The 22,486-nt window shown below is 45.0% G+C and overlaps 2 protein-coding genes across 32 annotated transcripts in view; one reads left to right on the top strand and one right to left on the bottom strand.

Annotated features, from left to right (window-relative positions):
- Positions 1-22,486, top strand: part of LOC309380939 (uncharacterized protein) — an 89,428-nt gene that overhangs the window by 33,040 nt on the left and 33,902 nt on the right. The gene's annotated exons all lie outside the window — the stretch shown is intronic.
- The window catches only part of ARPP21 (cAMP regulated phosphoprotein 21), a 237,674-nt gene continuing 235,618 nt past the window's right edge, over positions 20,431-22,486 (bottom strand). For all 21 annotated transcript variants that reach the window (XM_081931048.1, XM_081931049.1, XM_081931050.1 and 18 more), the window contains one exon: positions 20,431-21,234. In XM_081931048.1, coding sequence (XP_081787174.1) covers positions 20,974-21,234 — 261 coding nt within the window. In that variant the 3' untranslated portion in view covers positions 20,431-20,973. The remainder of the gene's footprint in view (positions 21,235-22,486) is intronic.

Genomic DNA, 22,486 nt, shown 5'->3' on the forward strand with positions numbered 1-22,486 from the left:
CAGGGATGATTCACACCCTGGCCGGCACTTTCTTGATCTCCTGCCCTCAGGCAGAAGATATAGAAGCATGATTAGTCGCACCAACAGGGTAAAGAATAGCTTCTATCTGTGGGCTGTTAGGCTGCTGAATGAAAAGATAACAACAGGGCAACTGACTTTCAGGTTTGGTGTGTGTGTGTGTCAGTAAATGAGGGGAATTAAGACTAAGAGAGCTGAGTGGGGGGTACTCGTTTAATCTCACTGTATACAAGTTGTACAAGTGACAATAAAGTATTTCGATTTCAATTCAATTTCAGTTTATGCTGCCCTGCGGAGTGCAGTAGAGCAGACAGGGAGGCCCCAGCTCACTTTTGAGGTAAGCACACAATGAAAACATGGATCAATAAGATGGTTGATCCTGCAAGTTGAGCTAGAGTGGTGTTGTGTGAAACGGAGAGACAGTTGTCTTCTCAACCTTTAGGGTACCCACACTGGATTTAAGAAAATTAGGGAATATTGATGCTTGTTGAAGAGCCTTGCAAGTTAATACTGTAACTGTGGCCAATTCACCCAAGCTCACTCTCATGCCTTCATTCCAGTGAATGTCTGTGGTCTACCAGTGAGCTGTGTTAAAGTATAAAAATATTTCTTTTGGACTCAAATGAAATGCATTGTAAAACAAATTACTCCATCAAATCTAGCTGAAAGAGGCCATGAGCTTGATTGCCATCGGATGAAGCCAACTCAGCTACAGTTTCCCCACTTCACTGCTGAGTGAAAGCAAAATGGCTGATGTGACATTATTTATTTTTGATCACCCATAATGACACTGATTTTTGAATGTCTCTGCTGAATGTGCTGAGCCATTTCTTGATATGAGACCAAGAGATACTGCCAGAGAGAATCAACTGATAACAATTTAATATCTTGATCTCTCAGCAAATCAGCAGAAATGGGTAGGGGAGGGATCAGGAAAGGGGGGGGGATAAAAATGTTTGGCTGGAGAAGTTTGAAAGCTACATTTGATTTCTTCCTTCAGGGTTACAGTAGGTTATACTAGGACATGAGAAGAGTCCCTGCGGTCTGTCTTTTTCAAGATTTCTCAGTCTTCCCAGGTTTCTTCTTGAGACAACTTTTTTTTTCAGTTGTAACCCGACAAGGTCTGAAAAAAGCTGACACTACAAAAAGTCACTTTTTACAATGCACAGAAAAGACATTGCTTGCTGCCCAGAATTTTAGCATCACTACCAAGGGAGGCCTGTTAGCTGTCTTGGAGAGCATGTGATGTGTATAAGAATATTTATAAAGGACCAGACGGTGGGTGTTCATCAGCCAGGTCTTTGTTCTTTGCTTTTGAACAGGTGTCCTGTACTTGAGATTCAGACAAAAGAAACAATGAATCGCAGAACCCACTGCCAAATGAGAGACTTGTTTTCGGGTTCAGATAGGAGGAACAGGAAGTTGGGGTAGAACTAGGTATGAAATGTGTCCCCAAGCCAGCCCCAGTCATACCTTGGATTGCGAACGCCTTGCAGGTTTAACGTTTTGGCTCCTGAATCCTGCAAACTCGGAAGTGAGTATTCCTGTTTGCGAACTATTTTTGGAAGCCGAACGTCTGACAGAACTTCTGCAGCTTCCGATTGGCTGCAGGAGCTTCCTACTGTGCTTTGGTTTCTGAACATTTTGGAAGTTGAACGGACTTCCGGAACGGATTCCGTTTGACTTCCAAAGTACAACTGTATTTTAAAGGTAAAAGGACCCCTGACCATTAGGTCCAGTTGTGACCGACTCTGGGGTTGTGGCGCTCATCTCACTTTATTGGCCGAGGGAGCCGGTGTACAGCTTCCGGGTCATGTGGCCAGCATGACTAAGCCGCTTCTGGTGAACCAGAGCAGTGCACAGAAACGCCGTTTACCTTCCCTCTGGAGCAGTACCTATTTATCTACTTGCACTTTGACGTGCTTTCGAACTGCTAGGTGGGCAGGAGCAGGGACCAAGCAACAGGAGCTCACCCCGTTGTGGGGATTCGAACTGCCGACCTTCTTATTGGCAAGTCCTAGGCTCTGTGGTTTAACTCACAGTGCCTCCCACGTCCCTACGACTGCATTTGATGACATCAAAATTAACAAATATTGTAATAAGACGATAAACAACAAGTGCTCCTCAAAACTTTTATTTCAATGCATACTGTAAATCAAAAAAGATATAATGAGGGCAAGGAAGAGGTGTCTATGTTGTGAATGAGTAGGGTCAAAGAAGCTATCAGAGACAAGAAGGCCTCCTTTAGAAAATGGAAGTCTTGTCCAAATAAGGAGAACAAAAGTGAGCGCAAACCTTGGCAAAAGAGATGCAAGCGGACAGTAAGGGATGTGAGAATGGAAATTGAGGAGCGCATTGCTACAAACAACAAATTCTTTAAACGTAGCAGGAGATTGACTAGGGAGGTGGTTGAACCTTTGAATCATAAGGGAATGAACACAAAGGAGGGTAACGAGATTGCAGAGAAACTGAATCAATTTATTTCATCTGCCTTCACGGTGGAAGATAAAGGGCAGCTCTCCAGTGTTTCAGACAGGTATCATTTCCAGCCCAACCTGGGACTTCCTGCATGCTCTACCACTGAGTTACAGCCATTTCCTTCTGAGCTCCTCTGAGAACCAGGGAACTCTACAACCTCCAGAAACCCAGAGAGAGTGCTTGGGAGTGATGCACTCAGTGGTCCTTTCTGACTCACCGTTCCACAGTTAGACTGTGACCTCAGCAGGGGCATCAGTCATGCCAGCTGGGAAATCCTCTAAGAGCACTCAGGGATCCTGTGGATTCCACATATCTTCATCTCCCAGTTTTCTTTTTAAAAGATTTTTATTGATACAACAAGAAAAAAAACACACAAGTACCAAATTACACACAAGAATAACCATAGACACCTAATTTTCTTAGCAAACAATAAAACATATATTGGTCTTAACACTAAAGACCCGACCTCCCGTCTATTCCATATTTCAATTCCATATTACCTATTGCCAATACACACTTTTATCATAATTAAACTTATTCTTAATAAATCTAATTTCTTATATCTACCTTGCAACTATCACTGAAGTTCCTCGAATGCTGCAACAGAATTTAAACTACTATATTTATTTTTCAGATATTCTTTGAAAACCTCCCATTCTGAAACAAATTCCTGTTTTGATTTATTCTTAATTTTTTCTGATAGACCATCTAATTTGGCATATTCTGTCAGCTTTTGGATCCAATCTTGTATAGAGGGGATTTCATTACTCTTCCATTTTGCTGCGATAAAAACTCTTGCTGCCGCTGTCGCATATAAAAAGATACCCTTCCTCTTTTGTGGAATATCCAAATCTGTTATTTCCAGGAGGTAGGCCTCTGGTTTTTTATTGAAAAAGATCTTTAGCATTTTTTGCAATTCTGCATGTATACTCTCTCAGAATACCTGTATTTTCCTACATATCCACCACATATGGTAGAAAGGTCATCTCCCAGTTTTCCATTTACAAAACAAAAAGAAAAGAAAGCAGGTCTAGGGTGTGTCATGCCACATGAATGGGACCCACGATGTATTGAGACACCCCGTGGTTGTCTTGCGTGTGTAGGTCCCCAGGCCACCCCTCAAATAACTTCACACATAACACGTAACTTAGTTTTGGTTTTTGGGCACTATTTTGGCCACAACTTTATTAAAATACAAAATCAGTGAGTGGTTGTTTAGACATTGGTTATGACTATCTGTCCCCCCGCCTGGGACAGAACTGACATCCCAAGGTCCGATTGGTAGCCAGTAGAAGGGAAAGTCTAACTTGGGGATCATTTGAGCTAAGCGTCGGACCCACGCCGCTCACCCCAGCAGCTCCCCGAAAGCTTGCCGGCCCGGTCCTATGACAAGGATTCCCCTGACAGGGATTGGGCGGCCCTGGTCCCATGACAGGGATTGGACGAAATCATGGCAAGCCCCAGGATTCCTTTAACGGAATTCCCTTCAGGCACGGCCTAGCCTGACCCCTCCACCACCAGCATATTATAACCAATGCCTAACCACAACCTTACAAGTTGTGACGAATTGCTGAGTAGTAGGCAAAAACCAAATGGCACAGCCAATCACCAAATGGCAAAATTCCTACTAGGCCCCTGCTCCAAAGCAGACGACCCCATGACAGGCAAAGCAAGGTCAACCGGAAAAGAGGGCGGGCAGGCGGGCGGGTGATCCGATGCACTCCGCAAAGAGAAAGAGAAACCAGAGTGCACTGATATTTAAAGACTATGGTCCCACCCACCCAATTTGCAACATACAATTTGCCCCAGCAACCCGGTTATCCAATCGCAATGCCAGGCAACAACTATTAACCTGCCTGGCAACCAGAGGCCTGGCCCGGCGGCCCACACCGCAACACGTGCTCTCATTTATTGGAGAACACGCTTTGGCAGCCATGAAGTTCCAAGGAGAACCTGTCAATTTATATTGGTCATGAACTGGCAGAACTTTGGGAGCTGGAGAGGGGGGAGGGGAGGGGGAAGGTAGGGTACATTGATGCACGGGGCACATTGATACACCAACAATATTTCAATATCGGGAAATGTTATTCGTGTCGCGACATCACGAAAACGTGCCTAAACATGTGTGAGTACAACAGTTGCAACCGCGCCACCCGCCAATTAGCCGTTGGCGTTTGACAAGAGTAGGTGTGTTTTTAGGACAGCCAACTAAAAAATTACGTGACATGTAAAAGTGTTCCAACGCTGTTTTACGTCATTTAGTTAAGATTTCAAAATACCAAAGGTAAGTAATCAGGATTACACGTGATTTTTAAATAAGTTCAGTGGTTTTATTAATAATTGTTAGGTTTTTTTGAAAATGTCCGTTGGGGCACTTTGAGACATATAAAAAGTGCCCCGTTTGTGTACAATAGTGCCCCAACATACAAGTTTGCATGAAATCTCTAAACTCATTAAATTTGAAAAGAACAAAACTGTTGTTTATTACGTGGCCAAAGTCATTTCTAAATATAATATGACCATTTATCAAGTGTCATATCTCAGGAAAAAACCAGGATCTTGTGTGTTTGTCTTCCCCATTGTAGAAGGTAAGGCAAGCGCTGATTTCAAGGATGTTGTTTTGCCATTGCCAAAACCAAATTTCCCAAAGAGCACATCTTGAACACCATCTCTTTATACTTTTTCTATTGACCTAAGTAGATATAATGTGCAGTAGAAGCTAAACATTAAGTAATTATCTTATTTTTTATAAGCATTTTGTTTAAATTACTATTTTTTTACTACCTAATGTGAGTTCTTACACTTTTTAAGTTTTTCCAAAGTTTTTTTAAAATGGATAGGTGTTTGAGGAAAGACTAATATAAGTTTTGATGTTTTGTTAAGAAAACCTGCCATAAAGTCTATGATATGTGTGAAACACTGTTAGTTTTTATGCATAATTTAGATTTTAAGTAACAAATTGTAAGGCTGATTATGATCTCTCACAATATTTTTTTTTCCATGAAATTTTTGCAAATAATTACCATTCTCATACAATTTACGATTTGTATCAAAGTGCCCTGTCCAATGTATCAAAGTGCCCCTTAGAATGATACAAAAGCCTTTTTTTTACTGAAGTCATTGTATGCTCATTATCTTCTAACTTTAATGGTTCTTCTGACTGCTTTTATAATATCCATTAGTTATGCCATGCATCAAGCCAAAAAAATTTATTATTTGACTCATTTTTGATACATAAAATATGAGATTGAATTTTTCTGCATCAATCTGCCCCACTTCCCCCCTAGAGGTTGTCACGGGGTGACAGAGGATGATGAGGGGCTAGGGGCCAGTGCACAGGAAGTTGAGCAGCAGGACCCCTCGCCAAAGCCAGAGAGGGCCCCGTCCCCATGAACACAGCAGGTCCTGAGACGTAGGGAGGGTACTCCAGACCAGGGCCGGCAGCCTAGTTCCCCAGGTGGGGAAGGAGACCTGTGATTCCTCAGGTGGAGCAAGCTGAGAGCAGGTGAGGGTCACCTGTCTCATCAAGCCCAGATGCTGCAATCAGCAGGCAAAGCACAAAGGGGAAGCAGAGTTGAGGTGCTGTGTCTGTTCAACTGCTCATGTTGAAGGACCTTGCCTTGAATACTCCTGGACCGCCATGGGTGTCTTCTTTGGGTGTGACACAGGACTGCATCTTGACTTCGGAATTGCATTGACCCTGAACCTCATTTTCTGACCTTTGGCCTTTGAATCTCGGACTGTGGACTTTGCAGATGCTGACTGACCCTCAGATTCTGGACTTGGTTTTGGCAGGTAGGCCAGGGGATCAGGACACTTTTAGTTTTGAGTCTTTTAAAATATGGGGTGCTTAAAGGTAAAGGGACCCCTGACCATTAGGTCCAGTCGTGGCTGACTCTGGGGCTGCGGCGCTCATCTCGCTTTATTGGCCAAGGGAGCCGGTGTACAGCTTCCAGGTCATGTGGCCAGCATGACTAAGCCGCTTCTGGCGAACCAGAGCAGCGCACAGAAACGCTGTTTACCTTCCCGCTGGAGCGGTACCTATTTATCTACTTGCACTTTGACGTGCTTTTGAACTGCTAGGTGGGCAGGAGCAGGGACCGAGCAACGGGAGCTCACCCTGTCGTGGGGATTCGAACCGCCGACCTTTTGATCGGCAAGCCCTAGGCTCTGTGGTTTAACCCATAGCGCCGCCCGCGTCCCTTATGGGGTGCTTACTGACGTTATTGATAAGAAAATGGTAAAATTGGATGAGAAGGTCCCCTTTTAAGTGGCTGTAGATATGTTACACACATGATGGCTGTAGAACCATTTTGGAAAATGCCTAGTTTTCAATGTAGTGGATTCTTAAAACAGTTTTTCCTTTTTAGACTTTCCCCTATCATATCTGAGAATGGGAATGGTGCTTTAGATCAAGGAACTGATCTGTGAATACTGTATTGTGATTTGTAATAAGTAACACAGAAGCAGGTTTATTACCTTTACCTGGTGGTTTTAATGTAACGTGTGCAATAGGTCTACACCCCAGTAAACTAGAAGGACAAGCTATGCAATAACCAATTCAGCTTATTAGAATAATCATTTTGATTATTGAATAATCCTTCATAATTTGGGCATTATAAGTACATATAAAATGCAATTCTATGTATAAAGTGCCATAACGCAGCACATTTTAAAAATATATACACACACACATTGATCACTTTAAGTCAATAGAATTTTCTGAACATTTTGTGATGAACATTGGTTTGTGTGTTGCAAGAGAAATGAACCGATACACAAATCAATTCCACAATTTGCAGTTTGCACACATTGCAGTATACAGTAGTTTGGGATATTTGCAACCACAGCTTTTTGCTGTGCACCGTACATTGCAAGCACATCTCAGCACCTCACAGGATGTAACCCAATATTTCTGGCAGTTATGATCACTTTATAGCTGCCAGGGATGGCTACTCAAATACCCTTCCCGCTAACTTGGAGAGGAAAACCACAAGCAACATCTATTTGCTAGTCTCCAAATATGGCCACTGTTGAAATGCTTTGTGATGGTGCCGTGTGCTATTGAAGATGACCTTAACAGATTAGAGAACTGGGCCAAAGCTAACAAAATGAACTTCAGTAGGGACAAATGTAAGGTTCTGCACTTGGACAGGAAGAACCAGCTGCACAAATAAAGACTTCCTCCAGGCAACTCTGTAAAAATAGGAGGCTGGACCGCATTTGGCCTTGGGCCTGACTAACAGGGCTCTCCTTATGTCCTCCTTTTGTTTTATATAAACTGCTTAGAGGGTTTTGTTGATTAGAGAGGTAGAGGGACCCCTGACTATTAGGTCCAGTCGTGGCCGACTCTGGGGTTGTGGTGCTCATCTCGCTTTATTGGCCAAGGGAGCTGGCGTACAGCTTCTGGGTCATGTGGCCAGCATGACTAGGCCGCTTCTGGTGAACCAGAGCAGCACACGGAAACGCTGTTTACCTTCTCGCCGGAGCGGTGCCTATTTATCTACTTGCACTTTGACGTGCTTTCAAACTGCTAGGTTGGCAGGAGCAGGGACCGAGAAATGGGAGCTCACCCCGTCGCTGGGATTCGAACCGCCAACCTTCTGATTGGCAAGCCCTAGGCTCTGTGGTTTAGACCACAGCGCCACACGCATCCCTTTGTTGCTAGACGAGGTTTAGGATCCTAGGACTGTGGAAATGCTTTTGTGAACAGGATTTGAACCGGGACCCTCTAGTTTCAGGTGGTCTGCAGCAAAGTGCCCTCCCGTGGTTCCCCCTTGTACATAGGCCTGCTTACCAGCCATCGTTTGCAGGGGCTGCTGTGTTCATTTCTCACAATGCCCTGGAGCAGTGCTATGCCAGAGGCATTGTGGGCATAATTAAAATGATGGATGGCTCCCAGTCCCAGCTGCCTGGTGTAATGAGCCAGGGCATTGGAGCTCCAGCAGCTGCCAGCAAGCAAATGCTGATGCCGGGCCTGTATTGGACCAGCAGATTCTGGCTTGCTTGTTTAATGTTTGATGTGATATTTGGGGACGAAAAACTGGCCAAGTTTTAATCTGTGCATTAAACCCAGGGCATGCTAGCAATAGGAACAATTCGAGATTTTGTCGGAGATTGTCATTTACTTTCATCCGAGAACAATATATACAAAGTAATGGTCAGGCTGTTGCTTTTCTCATCTCTGAGATGACCATCAGTTGCCTGAGTGTGTGTGTGTGTGTGTGTGTGTGTGTGAAACAAGAGTGCTAGAAGTACTGGGGGGGAATAGTTTGCTTCTAATTTCTGTTCCAATTGCTTTATTCTGATTGGCTCTGCCTGTCTTGGTATTTCTATGTTAAAGACAGCAAGTGATGTATGACATCTCCATGAAAATCAGTCTCGAGTCCGATCCCACATTCCCTGCACACTAGAGATTCCCTCTGTGGGTGGGTCAGCTGTAAGCATTCTAGGACTTGCTAATCCATTGGCGTTTCCCAAGGGAAACTGTATTAGATCAGAGAAAACAATACCACAGAGCTGCCCCACATGCTTTATGTAGGAAGATCCTATCACCTCAAAGTTGAGCTGCGCCCATTATGTGTATTCTAATCCTTTACCATATATTAGCCCTGGAAGGTGGCCAAAGAAGTCTCACAGCTGAGGTATGATGGCCCAGTGCTGTCTCATCAAATATATTTCTCCCCATTCCCCACATGAGAACAAGAGTCCAGAATGTGCGTGACTTGGGAACAAATGTTGTCTCAAGTATCATCAGCCTGGCAAGAGCTGCGGACTTATTTTATCCCGGCTGGATTTGTGACAGATGCTTCCATGCGAAAGCCATCTCTGAGCGGTCGTAAGGTCACATAGTTGCCTACCTAAGACTGTCAGTACAAGCCAGTTGCAAACCAAGGGTAGATGTAAACAAAAAAGTGACTGACAGGAATGTACATCTGTTGAGTCAGTCACTGACAGTAAATGACATTTTCTGAGTCCCAGATACCAGCTAGGCCTGTGAGTCAGGTATGTTAGGGAGACTCATATTTTTGGCCATTCTTAGACCTACGAAATATATATTTCTGGAATCTCTCAGTCTGGTGGCATAATCTGAGACTTTCACCAATATATCATGTCATATATAGTACTTCATTACACATCACCTAAAATGACATGTGTGAGCCAAATTGACCATTACTAGCGACTTTTGGATCCTCCACCTATCTAATCTAAAGCTGGAAGCATTCTGTTTGAGGTAATTTTGGATACCTTCAAAGGTTTGAGAGGGGTGCTAGATCTGTGATAGGACATTCACACATGTCAGTCATCATTTGATGTTGCAGTTAGGCATCCTGCCAGGAGCATGCATGTGTGAACCAAGCCTTAGTGACTGCTCTCCTAGACAAGAGCATGCATGGGGAACAGATACTGCTAGACTCCAACTCCCATAAGCTCCACCCAACACAGCCAATGGTCAGTGGCGACGGCCCACAGGTTCCCTAGCCCTTGACTAGAGCTGCTTCTTGTCCAAAAATGGCCTCTCAGCACATTAAAAGCATGTGTGGAAGTTGTGGGTATGCCTGATGCACACATTCTCCACTGGTTATGCATTTGGTGACTGTGGGGAAGTGCCTTAAGTGTGAGAAGGTGTCCCACATGTAAACTGATTTATGTGCGTTGAGCTTATCCATCAATGGTGGATTCTGGATAAGTGGATTTGTCAGTGGGTTTGGGGCAATATGTGTTTTTAACAAAAGCAGTAGTTCTTTGAAAATCTAATATCAGGAGAACTTAGCAGAAGATTCTAAACGTGTAACGTAGACGGTGGCAGATTTGGAGGTACCTGTAGTAAATGTAGAAGTGGGGCTCCGTGTGGTTGACGAGTCCCTGAGTATATATATCATTACCTCAGAGATGTGACTACAAACAATTTGTGTGTGGTAGAAATGTTGAAGAAAACATTTATAATTTCTATGACTAATTTTTCTTTCATTTTGTTTCTTTAAATGATGTTCATTTTTAGATGAAGAGAAGTGTTTTCTTTTTATCTTTCTATGTGCATAATTTATTAGAAACGGAAAGCACTCCGTCGCGTTCGTTTAGGTGAATGGATAGGGCCCCCTGAAATGGGATGCATGCTCAGTCACATGGACGATAAATCTACTACAGTCATACCTTGGGTTAAATATGCTTCAGGCTAAGTGTTTTCAGGTTGCATTCCGCGGCAACCCGGAAGTAACGGAATAGGTTACTTCCAGGTTTCGCCACTCGCACATGCGCAGACACTCAAAATGATGTCACGTGCATGCGCAGAAGCGGCGAATTGTGACCCGTGCATGCGCAGACGTGTGTTGCGTTCTGCTCAGGATGCGAACGGGGCTCTGGAATGGATCCCGTTCGCATCCAGAGGTACCACTATATGATATGCCTACACTATGATATATCATACACTACGTAGAAAGAGTTGTCTGTAACAGCCAGGTGGAGACAAACTTGGGAAGCTGAAAGGTGATGTTCGACTGTTTTACTCAGAGTTGACCCACTGAAATTAATGAGCTTGACTAAAGTTAGGTCCATTAATTTCAATGGCTGTACTCTGAGTAAAACTCTCACCCAACATTGTTTATGGGGCTTTGGCTGGAGGCGACACAGAAACTATGTTTGGAGAGGGTGAGCGGGAAAGAATGCCATCTCCTTACGTCATCGTTTATAAGCTTAGCTGACAGAGTGCCAGGTGCCATTCCTGTCCTCTTGACTGGGATATTATTTTAGATTATGGACTCCAGATTTGGGATTGTTGAGCTTTGCTGCCACAGTCTTTGCCCTACTCTGGGCAATCGTGCCTCTCGTGTGTGTGCTCACATTATCTGTCCTGTCTGGCCAGAAGTTTCACTGTGACGAAAGCACATTGCTGACACACCAATGCTAATGTTTTGTCACAGCTGCTCTTCTGTCTCTTATTGCTCTGCCTTGTATCTTGGCTGGTCCCCCGATTCCTTCTCCTGCCTGCACTTGCCAAGACGTCTGCTGCCGTCAGGGGCAGATTTTGGTAATCTCTTGTAATATGGTGCCCTGTGAAAGCCAAGCATTTGACACCCTCAAATGGATATTCTCAATTTTGCGTCTTCTGAGCTCAGTGCCCTGTGTGTGGGGAAGTACCTAAATTTGGCATTGCTGCTATGTTCTGTGCCAGCAGTTCTTAAATCATTTTCAAGGGCAGCCTAATGTAATGTGTACTACAGTAGTCTAGTTAAGAGCCAGGACATCACATGCAAAGTTCTGGTACGGAAATTATGGCTGCTTTAAACCACCTGACTTGGAGAGTGTTATCACAGGAAGAATTATTATTATTATTATTATTATTATTATTATTATTATTATTATTATTATTATTATTTATACCCCACCCATCTGGGTGGGTTTCCCCAGCCACTCTGGGCGGCTTCCAACAAAATATTAAAATACAATGGTCTGTTAAACATTAAAAGCTTCCCTGAACAGGGCTGCCTTCAGATGTCTTCTAAAAGTCTGGTAGTTTTTTTCCTCTTTGACATCTAGTGGGAGGGCGTTCCACAGGGCGGGGGCCACTACCGAGAAGGCCCTCTGCCTGGTTCCCTGTAACCTCACTTCTCGCAGCAAGGGAACCGCTAGAAGACCCTCGGCACTGGACCTCAGTGTCTGGGCAGAATGATGGGGGTGGAGACGCTCCTTCAGGTATACTGGACCAAGGCCGTTTAGGAAGAACAATTTGTGGGCTTTGACTTGCCCATTGCAACTTCATCGCTCTATCTATGTGGCAATGGTTCAGCCATCCCATACCCTCCAACGTTTCTTCTATGAAAGTAGGGATGTCCTATTTAATACTACTAGTAGTAATTTTATTTATACCCCAACTATCTAAATAGGTTGCTCCAGCCTATATTCTGGCTTCCAGAATATATAAAAACATAATCAAACATTTAACATTAAAAAACCTTCCCACTACAGGGCTGCCTTCAGATGTCTTTTAAAGGTTGTATAATTACTCATCTCCTTGGCTCAGGAGTCATGTAACTCCATGAGCACTGAAAATAGAGACGTTCTGCCATAGGGACATCCTAAGGAAAAGCAGAACATTATGGGATCAAATCAGAAACCAGGACAGCTTCTATAAATCTGGGACTGTCCCTGGAAAATAGGGACACTTGGAGAGTCTGAGTTTTTATTGAAAGTCTTCAACATACAATAGAATAAAAACCAAACTAATCTAGATAAAAGCAGAGAAGAAAAAACGAGAGAGAGGGAGGAAGAGAACAAGGAAAGAAAATAGGAGGGGAAAGACAGACAGAGAAAAATAAAATACATTAAAGAGCTCTATATCAGGGGTAGATCTTAACCCTTTTCTCACACAAAAGGGTATGGACCCTCTCAGCTCTCACCTGGCCAATTCCATTTCTTCCCAGCCTTCCACCCTCACAGGTCTTCCCTTCCTTCATCAGTCACATACCCGCCAACATTTCTCGGATGAAAATAGGGACGTCCCAATTCCACAATGATAATTTTACTATTTATACCCCACACATCTTACTGGTTGCCCCAGCCGCTCTGGGCAGCTTCCAACATATATAAAAACATAAGAAAACATCAAACATTAAAAAACAACAACAACAACTTCCCTTTAAAGGATTGCTTTCTGACGGATTAGGGATAAGAAAACTCCATACCCTTCAACATTTCTCCAATGAAAGTAGGGATGTCCTAAGGAACAGTGGGATATTCCGGGATCAAATCAGAAACCAGAACAAACCAGAACAAATCAGAAACAAACAAACAAACAAACAGGAGCTCTGGAAAAATGATTACATCTAGTTAGATCAACAAGAGTGAGAAAATATCAAAAGCAACCTCTGCCCTCTCAAACTGGATCAGCCTAATGAAAATGTGAGTCAATAGGTTTTCAAATTGCCTATGTCGCTTACTCAAATCTCTCCCAGGAGACTGCCATCATGGAAATGCTGCAAGCCAAAGTAGCAAGTTCTGCCTGTTTTATGACTGTTGCAATTCATTCTGCATTTTAAAAAAGCAAAGGAAAGAAGCAGTAATACAATTTTTGGTGACTTTTGACCATGCCAAATATCCTGAGGGGAAGAACCATAACAGAGAGGGTCTTTTTTAAGTGGGTCTCGGGAGACTTCTTTAGTACAGTTCAGTGTGGATTATTTATACTTTGTAAAGTGTTTCACTTTGTTATTGCATTGCCCTTAGCTTTTATTGCCCTTTTATTGCCTGGAGTAGAGGGTTTTATGCTGGCTTTGCAGTTTTAAAGGGGTCACTTCCACCTCCATTTTTTTAAGCTCCCAAGAGATTCTCTCTCTCTTCCTCCATTCCCCTCCACCTCTCCTCAGCAAGTGCAATTTGATACTTGGTCCAACATAAAAATAGGTTTGGCCCTTAGAGACTGAACAGACATAAGCATAGCTGTGAAAATTAGTTAACAAATCTTGATTAAAGTTTTGTATGTGTTCTGCAAAAAATTTAAGTAAGAAAGGAAAGCACTGAGTAATAATCTCCTTGTGTGGAAATATGAGGAAAATACTAGGCTGCTTTCTAATTAGGCCCAAACTACACATTACATGCAAACATGTGTAATTGGAGCCTGGGGACCCTTTTTTACACACACAAAACTGGAAGGAGGATATTTGGAGCTGAGGAGGCGTGTCTAGGCTTAATCATTTTCCTGTATATTGTTTCTGTGCTCCTAGTTCCTCCACCCTCAAGCAGCTCCTCCCCAGCAGTTTCAAATTTACAGTGGTGCCCCACAAGACGAATGCCTCGCAAGACGAAAAACCCGCTAGACGAAAGGGTTTTCCGTTTTTTGATGCGCTTCGCAAGATGAATTTCCCTATGGGCTTGCTTCGCAAGACGAAAACGTCTTGCGAGTCTTGCGATTTTTTCCGCTCCCCCCCTTTTTCTAAGCTGCTAAGCCGCTAATAGCCTTTTAGCCGCTAAGCCTTTAATAGCCACTAAGCTGCTAAGCCGCTAATAGCGCTAAGCCGCTAATAGGGTTGCTTCGCAAGACGAAAAAACCGCTAGACGAAGAGACTCGCGGAACGGATTATTTTCTTCTTGCGAGGCACCACTGTATGTGTTTGAAACTCTCTCTCTCTCTCTCTGTGTGTGTGTGTAGCACAGAGCAATTTTGGGCTAAGAATTGGTGATTGGAGAAAATGTTAAGCACCCCTTCTAGGCACTCTCTCTTCCTGAAAGTGCTGGGAGGGAGACTACTGGGATTTGTTTCATACCCTCTGTGACGTTAACATATGAGAGTGCTGGAGGTGAAATAGTTAAACAAGTTACCCAATCAGAACCCAGGGGGTGGAGTCAGAGGGACTATAAAACCAGCTCTGGGAGGAGCAAAGGGAGGAGTTCGTTGGGAGTTGGGTGGTTGGTTGGAGTGGGAGTGAATTGGGATAGAGTTTGTGGGTAGGTTGAGTTAGTGTAGCAAAATAAGCTGAGTCAGGAACAGTTAGGAGCTAGGAAGACAAGTAAATATTTGAGAGGTGGTTCAGGGAGTGAGAGCAGGTAGCGGAAGTTATAGATCTGGATAGGCACCCCATGACTGTAATGGACTGATACCGTTTATGAAACCACACGCTTGTTATACTGCAATAAGTAAACAGAAGTTTATGTTCCAATTTAACCCTGACTGGACTCAGGAGTGTCCCAGGTAGGACCTGGGTGGTGGCAGCGAGAAATAAAGTAGTGGCACAGGGATCAATAGACGGTGAAATGTCCGGGGACCCTGTGTGATCGCCACACCCTCCAAGTGTCCTGACTTTCCAGGGACAGTTCTGGAATTACGAAAGCCATTCTGGCTTCGGATTTGATCATGGAATGTCCCTAATTCCCCTGCCAGTGTTGCTGCCGCTGAGCTCAGGGGGGAGGATGAGGCGGCACTTGTCCTGAGAGACGACTGCTGTGGCTGCGAGGGAGCATCCCGTTGCCTCTCCATGGCCACTGCTGCTGGCTGCCTCCCTTGGGCAGCTCATCGCAGTTGCTGGAGAATGGGCGAGGAGGAGGTGAGGCTGCTGCCACTGAGGTCCAGGACAGGAAAAAAGGGGGCACAGAGCGCAATTAATATAATATATATTGTGCATTTGCGTCTAATCTCCCCCTTTCTAAAATTTGTGTTTCTCTTTTTGTAAATTTACCAAAGAATAGAATAAAATTGGGGTTAAGGGGTTTTCTCTAGACAGTGGAGGGTGTGTGTGCTCTGTCTCATTGGTGTGATGGTTCCACTCGCCCTTTTTCTGATAGGAAATGCTCGGGGTGGGGGGATGTGGGGTAAAGAGGGTCAGAAAGCTGAGAGTCCACGGTCACGAGAAGCAAAAAGCAGCAAGGTCTGGCCAGGAACGACAAATGTGGTATCCAGCAACTGACTGAGGCTGGAGACCCTGTTTAAGAAAGCTGGATGCAGATGCTTCACATCAGGAGCAAGAAGGCTGATCAGCAGCAGGGGGAGTCAGCCTGCCTTTGGTTCCTTCAGGTGAAGCTGATTCCCCACCCCAAAGCGCCCCCCAACCCGCTGGCTCGGTGCCAGCTTATGGGGGTACCAATGGTGGAACTGCCGGACCAACCAGGGACATGCAAGGCATCTTCCCATGAGTGTTCCTCAGGGCCATAGCTCTTTGAGTCTTCCAAATACTGGAAGCGCTGTTGCCATTGACGGGAGTCCAAAATTTGTGCCACTTCCAATTCTGGTTCCCCTTCCACCGGGATGGGCAGTGGAGGGGGAGCATCTGGTTGGTGTACACTGACAGGGGCCACAAGGACGAGCAAGGCATGGTGGAAGACCGAGTGTACCTTGTAGGAAGCTGGGAGCTTGACCAGGTAGGCCATCTGGTTGATCACAACCTCCACAGGAAAGGGGGAAGGAAGCAGGGCAACAGTTTCCATGAACTGTTCTGGATGGGCAGATGCCGGGTGGAGAGCCAGACCAAGCCAGAGGGCCCACAGCTTGCCAATGTTGGACAGTGAAATGCTTGTAATCATCCATTGCTTGTTGGAGCTGCTTGTGGAAAACCTGGTGGATGGTCTGCAGCTCCTGCAAAAACTGATCTGCCACCAAAGTGTGGAAGGAGATGACGGCAGGGAGAAGCAGGGGTGGAACCCATAGTTGGCGAAGAACAGGTACAGGAATGTTGAAGTGTGGAGAGCATTGTTACAAGAGAATTCAGCCACCAGGAGCGAGATCCAGTTGTCCTGATGGAAGTTGACAAAGCACTGCAGATACTGTTCCAGGATCCCATTTATGCGCTCTGTTTGCCCATCCGATTGAGGGTGGTAGGCAGAGGAGAGATGGAGCTGCACCCCCAAACCCTTCAGAAGGACCCACCCAAAGTGCACAGTTAATTGTGGTCCTCTATCAGACATACGATGCTGCGGCAGGCCGTGCAAGTGGAACAGCTCCCTCAAGAAGAGGTCAGCAGTTTCTTGGGCCAAGGGGAGGCCAGTGTTAGGGACAAAATGACCATCTTGGTCAAGGTACCCACCACTACCAAAATGGTAGTCGCGCCTTGGGATTGAGGCAGGTCCATGATAAAGTCCAGGGAAATGGTCTACCAGGGCTGTTTAGGTATTGGTAAAGGTAGAAGGTGTCCTGTCGGCTTGCCGGGGATGTCTTTAGCCCGACAACAGACAGGGCAGGAGGCCACATATTGCTCCACCTCGACCCAAAGATGAGGCCACCAAATGAAGAGTTTTGAAGCATCTGAAGTAGCCTGCCGGAAGACTGTCATTGCGTAACCGCAGAACAGTTACCCGCAGTGGACCTGGGGGACATAATAACTGTTCCAAAACTGCAGCAGGTGCTGGTGCACTGTTCAATAGCGAGGAGTGTGTCCAGTCCGGTCAGACAATTTTTGCTGCTGGTGCTGCACATAGGTATCCTGCTGTTGCTCCTCTTGCAGCTCCCACAGAAAGTTTCCATGAACTTGGCCCATAGCAAAGATGGCAGGAGGCATGATCGTGGCCATATGTAATGCATCGTCAGACCACTCATACTCCAGCTTCGCTGGTTCTAGCTGCTGGAAATATAGGTGACAATAAAATCGAAGAGGAAGAAGAACTGGGACTAGTGAATCTGGTGGTGACTCAGGTTCTTGGCTGACTGGAGGTGTTCTAGGTTCCCATGGCCCGCCTGAACTTCAGCTGGATAATGGGTCCCTTGCAACAAATGACACCATGTCTCAAAGGCCACGTTGATAGCCAATTGTTTTTTGTCCCAAATGCCATAATTCCGCTCTGGTGGTTGAAGTTTTTAGGAGTAGTACCCACAGGGGAAGAGCACCGAAGACTGTGGGTCAGCCTGTGGGTGCGTTGGTCAAGCTGAAGGGCATTACGGTGTACTCAAAGTGCCCATATTGTGTCCGAAACACTGTCTTCAATTCATCACCCTCACGGATGCACAACCAGCCAAGTTTTCGGGGGGATGGGGGACGGGGACGGACATGCCTGGAGGCAGAGTGTGTATTCAAGGTTCAGTCCGGTCCTAAGGTGAGGAATATCTCGGTTTATGTAGTCAGATATTCCAGGGGTCAAGAAAGCCGTGAGTCCAAGGTCACGAGCAGCACGGTCTGGCCAGGAATGACAAATATTGTTTCCAGCAACTGACTGAGGCTGGAAACTCTGCTTAAGAAAACTGGAACGAGCTGCTTTCCATCAGGAGCAAGAAGCAGGGGGAGTCTCTCTGCCTTCTCCTCCTTCAGGCTGCTGCTCAACAGGTGAAGCTGATTCCTCGGTCATGACACCTGTTTTCATCTGAGGAATGTTGAAGGGTATGTTGTTGTTGTTCTTGGCATTCATCTGTCTCGGGAGGCAATGCAGGAGTGTGCCTATGGGGGGGTGAAGTCAAACTATTGGGAAGTTTGGTAGCAGTGGCCATAGAGACCAATATGGGAGAGACATGTTTGTTGTTGCTGGGGCAGTTGCACCATGAGATTTTAGGAGGTGCTAAACTAGCCAGCTTTAATTGGGGAGGAAAAGTGCCTTTTGTAATTCTGTCTCAAGCAGGAGAACGTATTGGGCTGGCTCTGTATACCCCCTGGGTATACCTGGGAATAAAGGTAAAGGTACCCCTGCCCGTACGGGCCAGTCGTGTCCGACTCTAGGGTTGTGCGCCCATCTCACTTAAGAGGCTGGGGGCCAGCGCTGTCCGAAGACACTTCCGGGTCACGTGGCCAGTGTGATGAAGCTGCTCTGGCGAACCAGCACAGCACACGGAAACGCCGTTTACCTTCCTGCTATAAAGCGGTACCTATTTATCTACTTGCACTTAAGAGTGCTTTCGAACCATACGATCGGCAAGTCCTAGGCACTGAGGTTTTACCCACAGCGCCACCCGCGTCCCTTTACCTGGGAATAACCTACAATAAATTCAATGGGGCCGACTTCAGAGTACGCATATATACATTCTCACCTTCATGGAAATCCTATGCCAAAGTCCAAGTCGCAGAGTTTCATGGCTGAGCAGGGAACTAATTGGGACTTGCCCCTATCCAAACCCCAAGCTTCCTACTTTACCTTTAACAAACCCCTCCCCAATCACATATCCTTTAGAAAAATGGTGTGTGTGTGAAGTAATCTCAATAGCTCTTTTCCTTTCAAAGTAGTGTACCTCTTCGCTTGAGAGTTGAGGCAGACAATGTGACTTTGCAGAAGGAATATGTGTACTTGCAACCACATTCTCTCTCCCTGCCCCCGTGGTGCTGTTTACTTTGGCAGGAGTACAGTCCTTGCTCTGCATTACATTTGGCACTTGAATTGTCATTGTGACATGGCAAGTGTCTCTCTCCCCACACCCCCATCAATGGAAACAAGCATCACTCACAGTAGGATTAGGTTTTATATCAGACAGCACAGTGGTTTGCAGACTTTCTACTTCCAGAGGACCCTGAATGTACAGTTTGCCGAAGAATCCACGTATGTTGCAGAAGATTGTGGAGCAGGTTCTGGGTATCTGGCTTGTTCATGTGGAATGTCAGGCAGGGATACTGGACCTCATACTTGCTCTGCGTGAATGGAGAACCCCCAATTCTCTACTGTGATTTCAGGGTATAATTATAACCTTGCCTTCTCTCACCCACCCACTTTTTAAATAGAGGAAATTCATTCACTTGAACCCCTCCTGCCTGCAGCATAAAACTGAGGCACAGCTTTTACCACCTAATCTGATTTGTGTGACGACGAGGTTTCTAACATATTGATATATCTCAGAACTGTTAGACATGACTGGAAGGGAAGTAGAAGCAGAATACTGAGCAACTTTTCTCCTGTGCATGAGATTTCATCAGTTCTTCAGGTAAAGGCATCTCTCCCCAAAATCCCCAGAGTGTCTCTCTCAAAATCAACATGAGAAGCAGTACTGGCAAGATCTGTGCATTTGTTTCAAAATACAAAGGAATTTGTATTTGCCTTTGAATCTCATATCAATGTAGTTTTATCAGCAAAAGAATAGCAAGGTGTTTTAAAGGTAAAGGTAAAGGTACCCCTGCCCGTACGGGCCAGTCTTGACAGACTCTGGGGTTGTGCGCCCATCTCACTTAAGAGGCCAGGGGCCAGCGCTGTCCGGAGACACTTCCGGGTCACATGGCCAGTGTGACATCACTGCTCTGGCGAGCCAGAGCTGCACACGGAAACGCCGTTTACCTTCCCGCTGGTAAGCGGTCCCTATTTATCTACTTGCACCCGGAGGTGCTTTCGAACTGCTAGGTTGGCAGGCGCTGGGACCGAGCAGCGGGAGCGCACCCCGCCACAGGGATTCGAACCGCCGACCTTTCGATCAGCAAGTCCTAGGCGCTGAGGCTTTAACCCACAGCGCCACCTGTGTCCCAAGGTGTTTTACTGATAGCTATATTTCATATTTCTAGTTAATCAAGAAGCCTAAGTGGAAAGGCGTGAAAGAAATAGTCAAGCAGATAGTAGAAAGCTGACCTTTCTTCATGAGGTCAAGTAGCTTTATTGTGATTTAACACTACAATACAGTAGATATCCATAAAAAACTCTATAGTGTATATAAATTATTCCTTCCATTCAGCTTTTTTTTTAAATGTCCATTACAACTTTGGTACAATGTGGTTTTATTATATTTTTTTAAATACTTTTCGCTTCACAAACTCAACACAAAGTACAAAACTAATCTGAATTAGGGATATTATAATCTACACAGTGGTGTTCAGTGGTAGGAAAAAATCTTACCTCAATGTTTTCATGTCACTAGCTAAGCTATAAAGGCAGACCTAGCAGACATGACAAAAATATGCACCATTAACCAGCGAGAACAACTTATTACATTTTGTTGTTGTTTTTACATATTTCCAGCAGCACTGACTCTATGCCCTCAACTGATAACTCTTGTTGTGTTCCTCATTTCGTTTGAAGGCCATGAGATAGTTGTCATTAAAAAACAAAAACAAAAAAACCCAGCTACCTTTTATATATTGGTACTAAGGATTCACAGTTTCAGTACTTGACCTGCCATCCAGCATTGTTAATATTCGCACAGTTTGTCCTGCAGTTGGCAGAGATAACTGGTGGAACATTATTAGAAGGACAGTGTTGTGCAATCAATCGGAGATTATTCTGTGGGGACGGAGGTATGACATTACAGTAAACAGGCATTCCAGTGGCTGTAAGTGTTCCTTGACCTGATTGATTAGGTAGCATGAGTGGCTGTTGATACGACTGTTGTGGCAGTCCTTGAGAACCCTGGGTCATTGGCACCTAAAAGACAAGAAGCAAATTTAGGGTCTTCATACTCATCTCTAAAATTCCGAACAAGCTTTCTTTCCTTCTGTCTTGTTTTCTTTCATAATTGGTCTCCACCTTTGACTCATGTCTGTTCCAGAAATATGAAATGCCAAGTCTTTATACTGGGGTGCATGCTAGTTCACCAGTAGCTGAATAATTTAAGAAGTGAACATATTGTTTCCCGTATGCTTGGGCTGACAGGTAGGGAGAGGGAAGCAGAAGAGACGGGAAACTGAACGTGTATTGATATATAGTGCTGAGCTGAGCTGATTAAAATGTAGTCCAGTATGTATAGTTGTAATAACTCAGTTCTCTTTTCATAAGAGTTCAATCCAGGACTAATTAGTTCTGGAATAGCCCCTCTTATAGCCCCACTGAAGTGGAAAAGACTTTCATTCACTTAGAATATGGCTTTAAAATCAGAATACTGGACTAGACATCAGTTTAGTGAACTGGTAAAGGTAAAGGGGACCCCTGACTATTAGGTCCAGTCGTGGCTGACTCTGGGGTTGCGGCGCTCATCTCGCTTTATTGGCCGAGGGAGCCGGCGTACAGCTTCCGGGTCATGTGGCCAGCATGACTAAGCCGCTTCTGGTGAACCAGAGCAGCACACAGAAAAGCCTTTTATCTTTCCGCTGGAGCGGTACCTATTTATCTACTTGCACTTTGACGTGCTTTCGAACTGCTAGGTTGGCAGGAGCTGGGGCCGAGCAATGGGAGCTCAGCCTGTCACGGGGATTCGAACCGCCGACCTTCTGATCAGCAAGTCCTAGGCTCTGTGGTTTAACCCACAGCGCCACCCGCGTCCCTAGTGAACTGGTAGAGTGTTCTAAATGGAATTGGTGCAGTTCTCTCCTTGGATGAGAAAGAGCCACACAGGTGATGGTTCTATGCTTATGGATTTGTCTTGAATTTTATTGTTTAGGAGATCAGGAAACAAGATCCTCACCCTACTGAGTGTTAGCATAGACACAAATGAACCATTTAGGTTCTACTTTACAAATTGTGCAATATTTTCCACCTCTGACTTCTGAAAGAAGTGTCTGGGGAGGTGGGATCTTGCTTGAACAGGAAAACTGTAAAAGCAGAATATCACATCGCTATGTTTTAGTGGAGTTCTCAAATGAAGAATCAACAAATTCCTTTTCAATACCTCAGTCTCCGTTATTTTGAACTTGAGAGGGGTCCAGGAAACATGCGGAGCCCAGAGAATTAAATTATGTTC

Source organism: Podarcis melisellensis (assembly GCF_964234715.1).
Source record: "Podarcis melisellensis genome assembly, chromosome: 12".
NCBI classification, from domain to species: Eukaryota; Metazoa; Chordata; class Lepidosauria; order Squamata; family Lacertidae; genus Podarcis; species Podarcis melisellensis.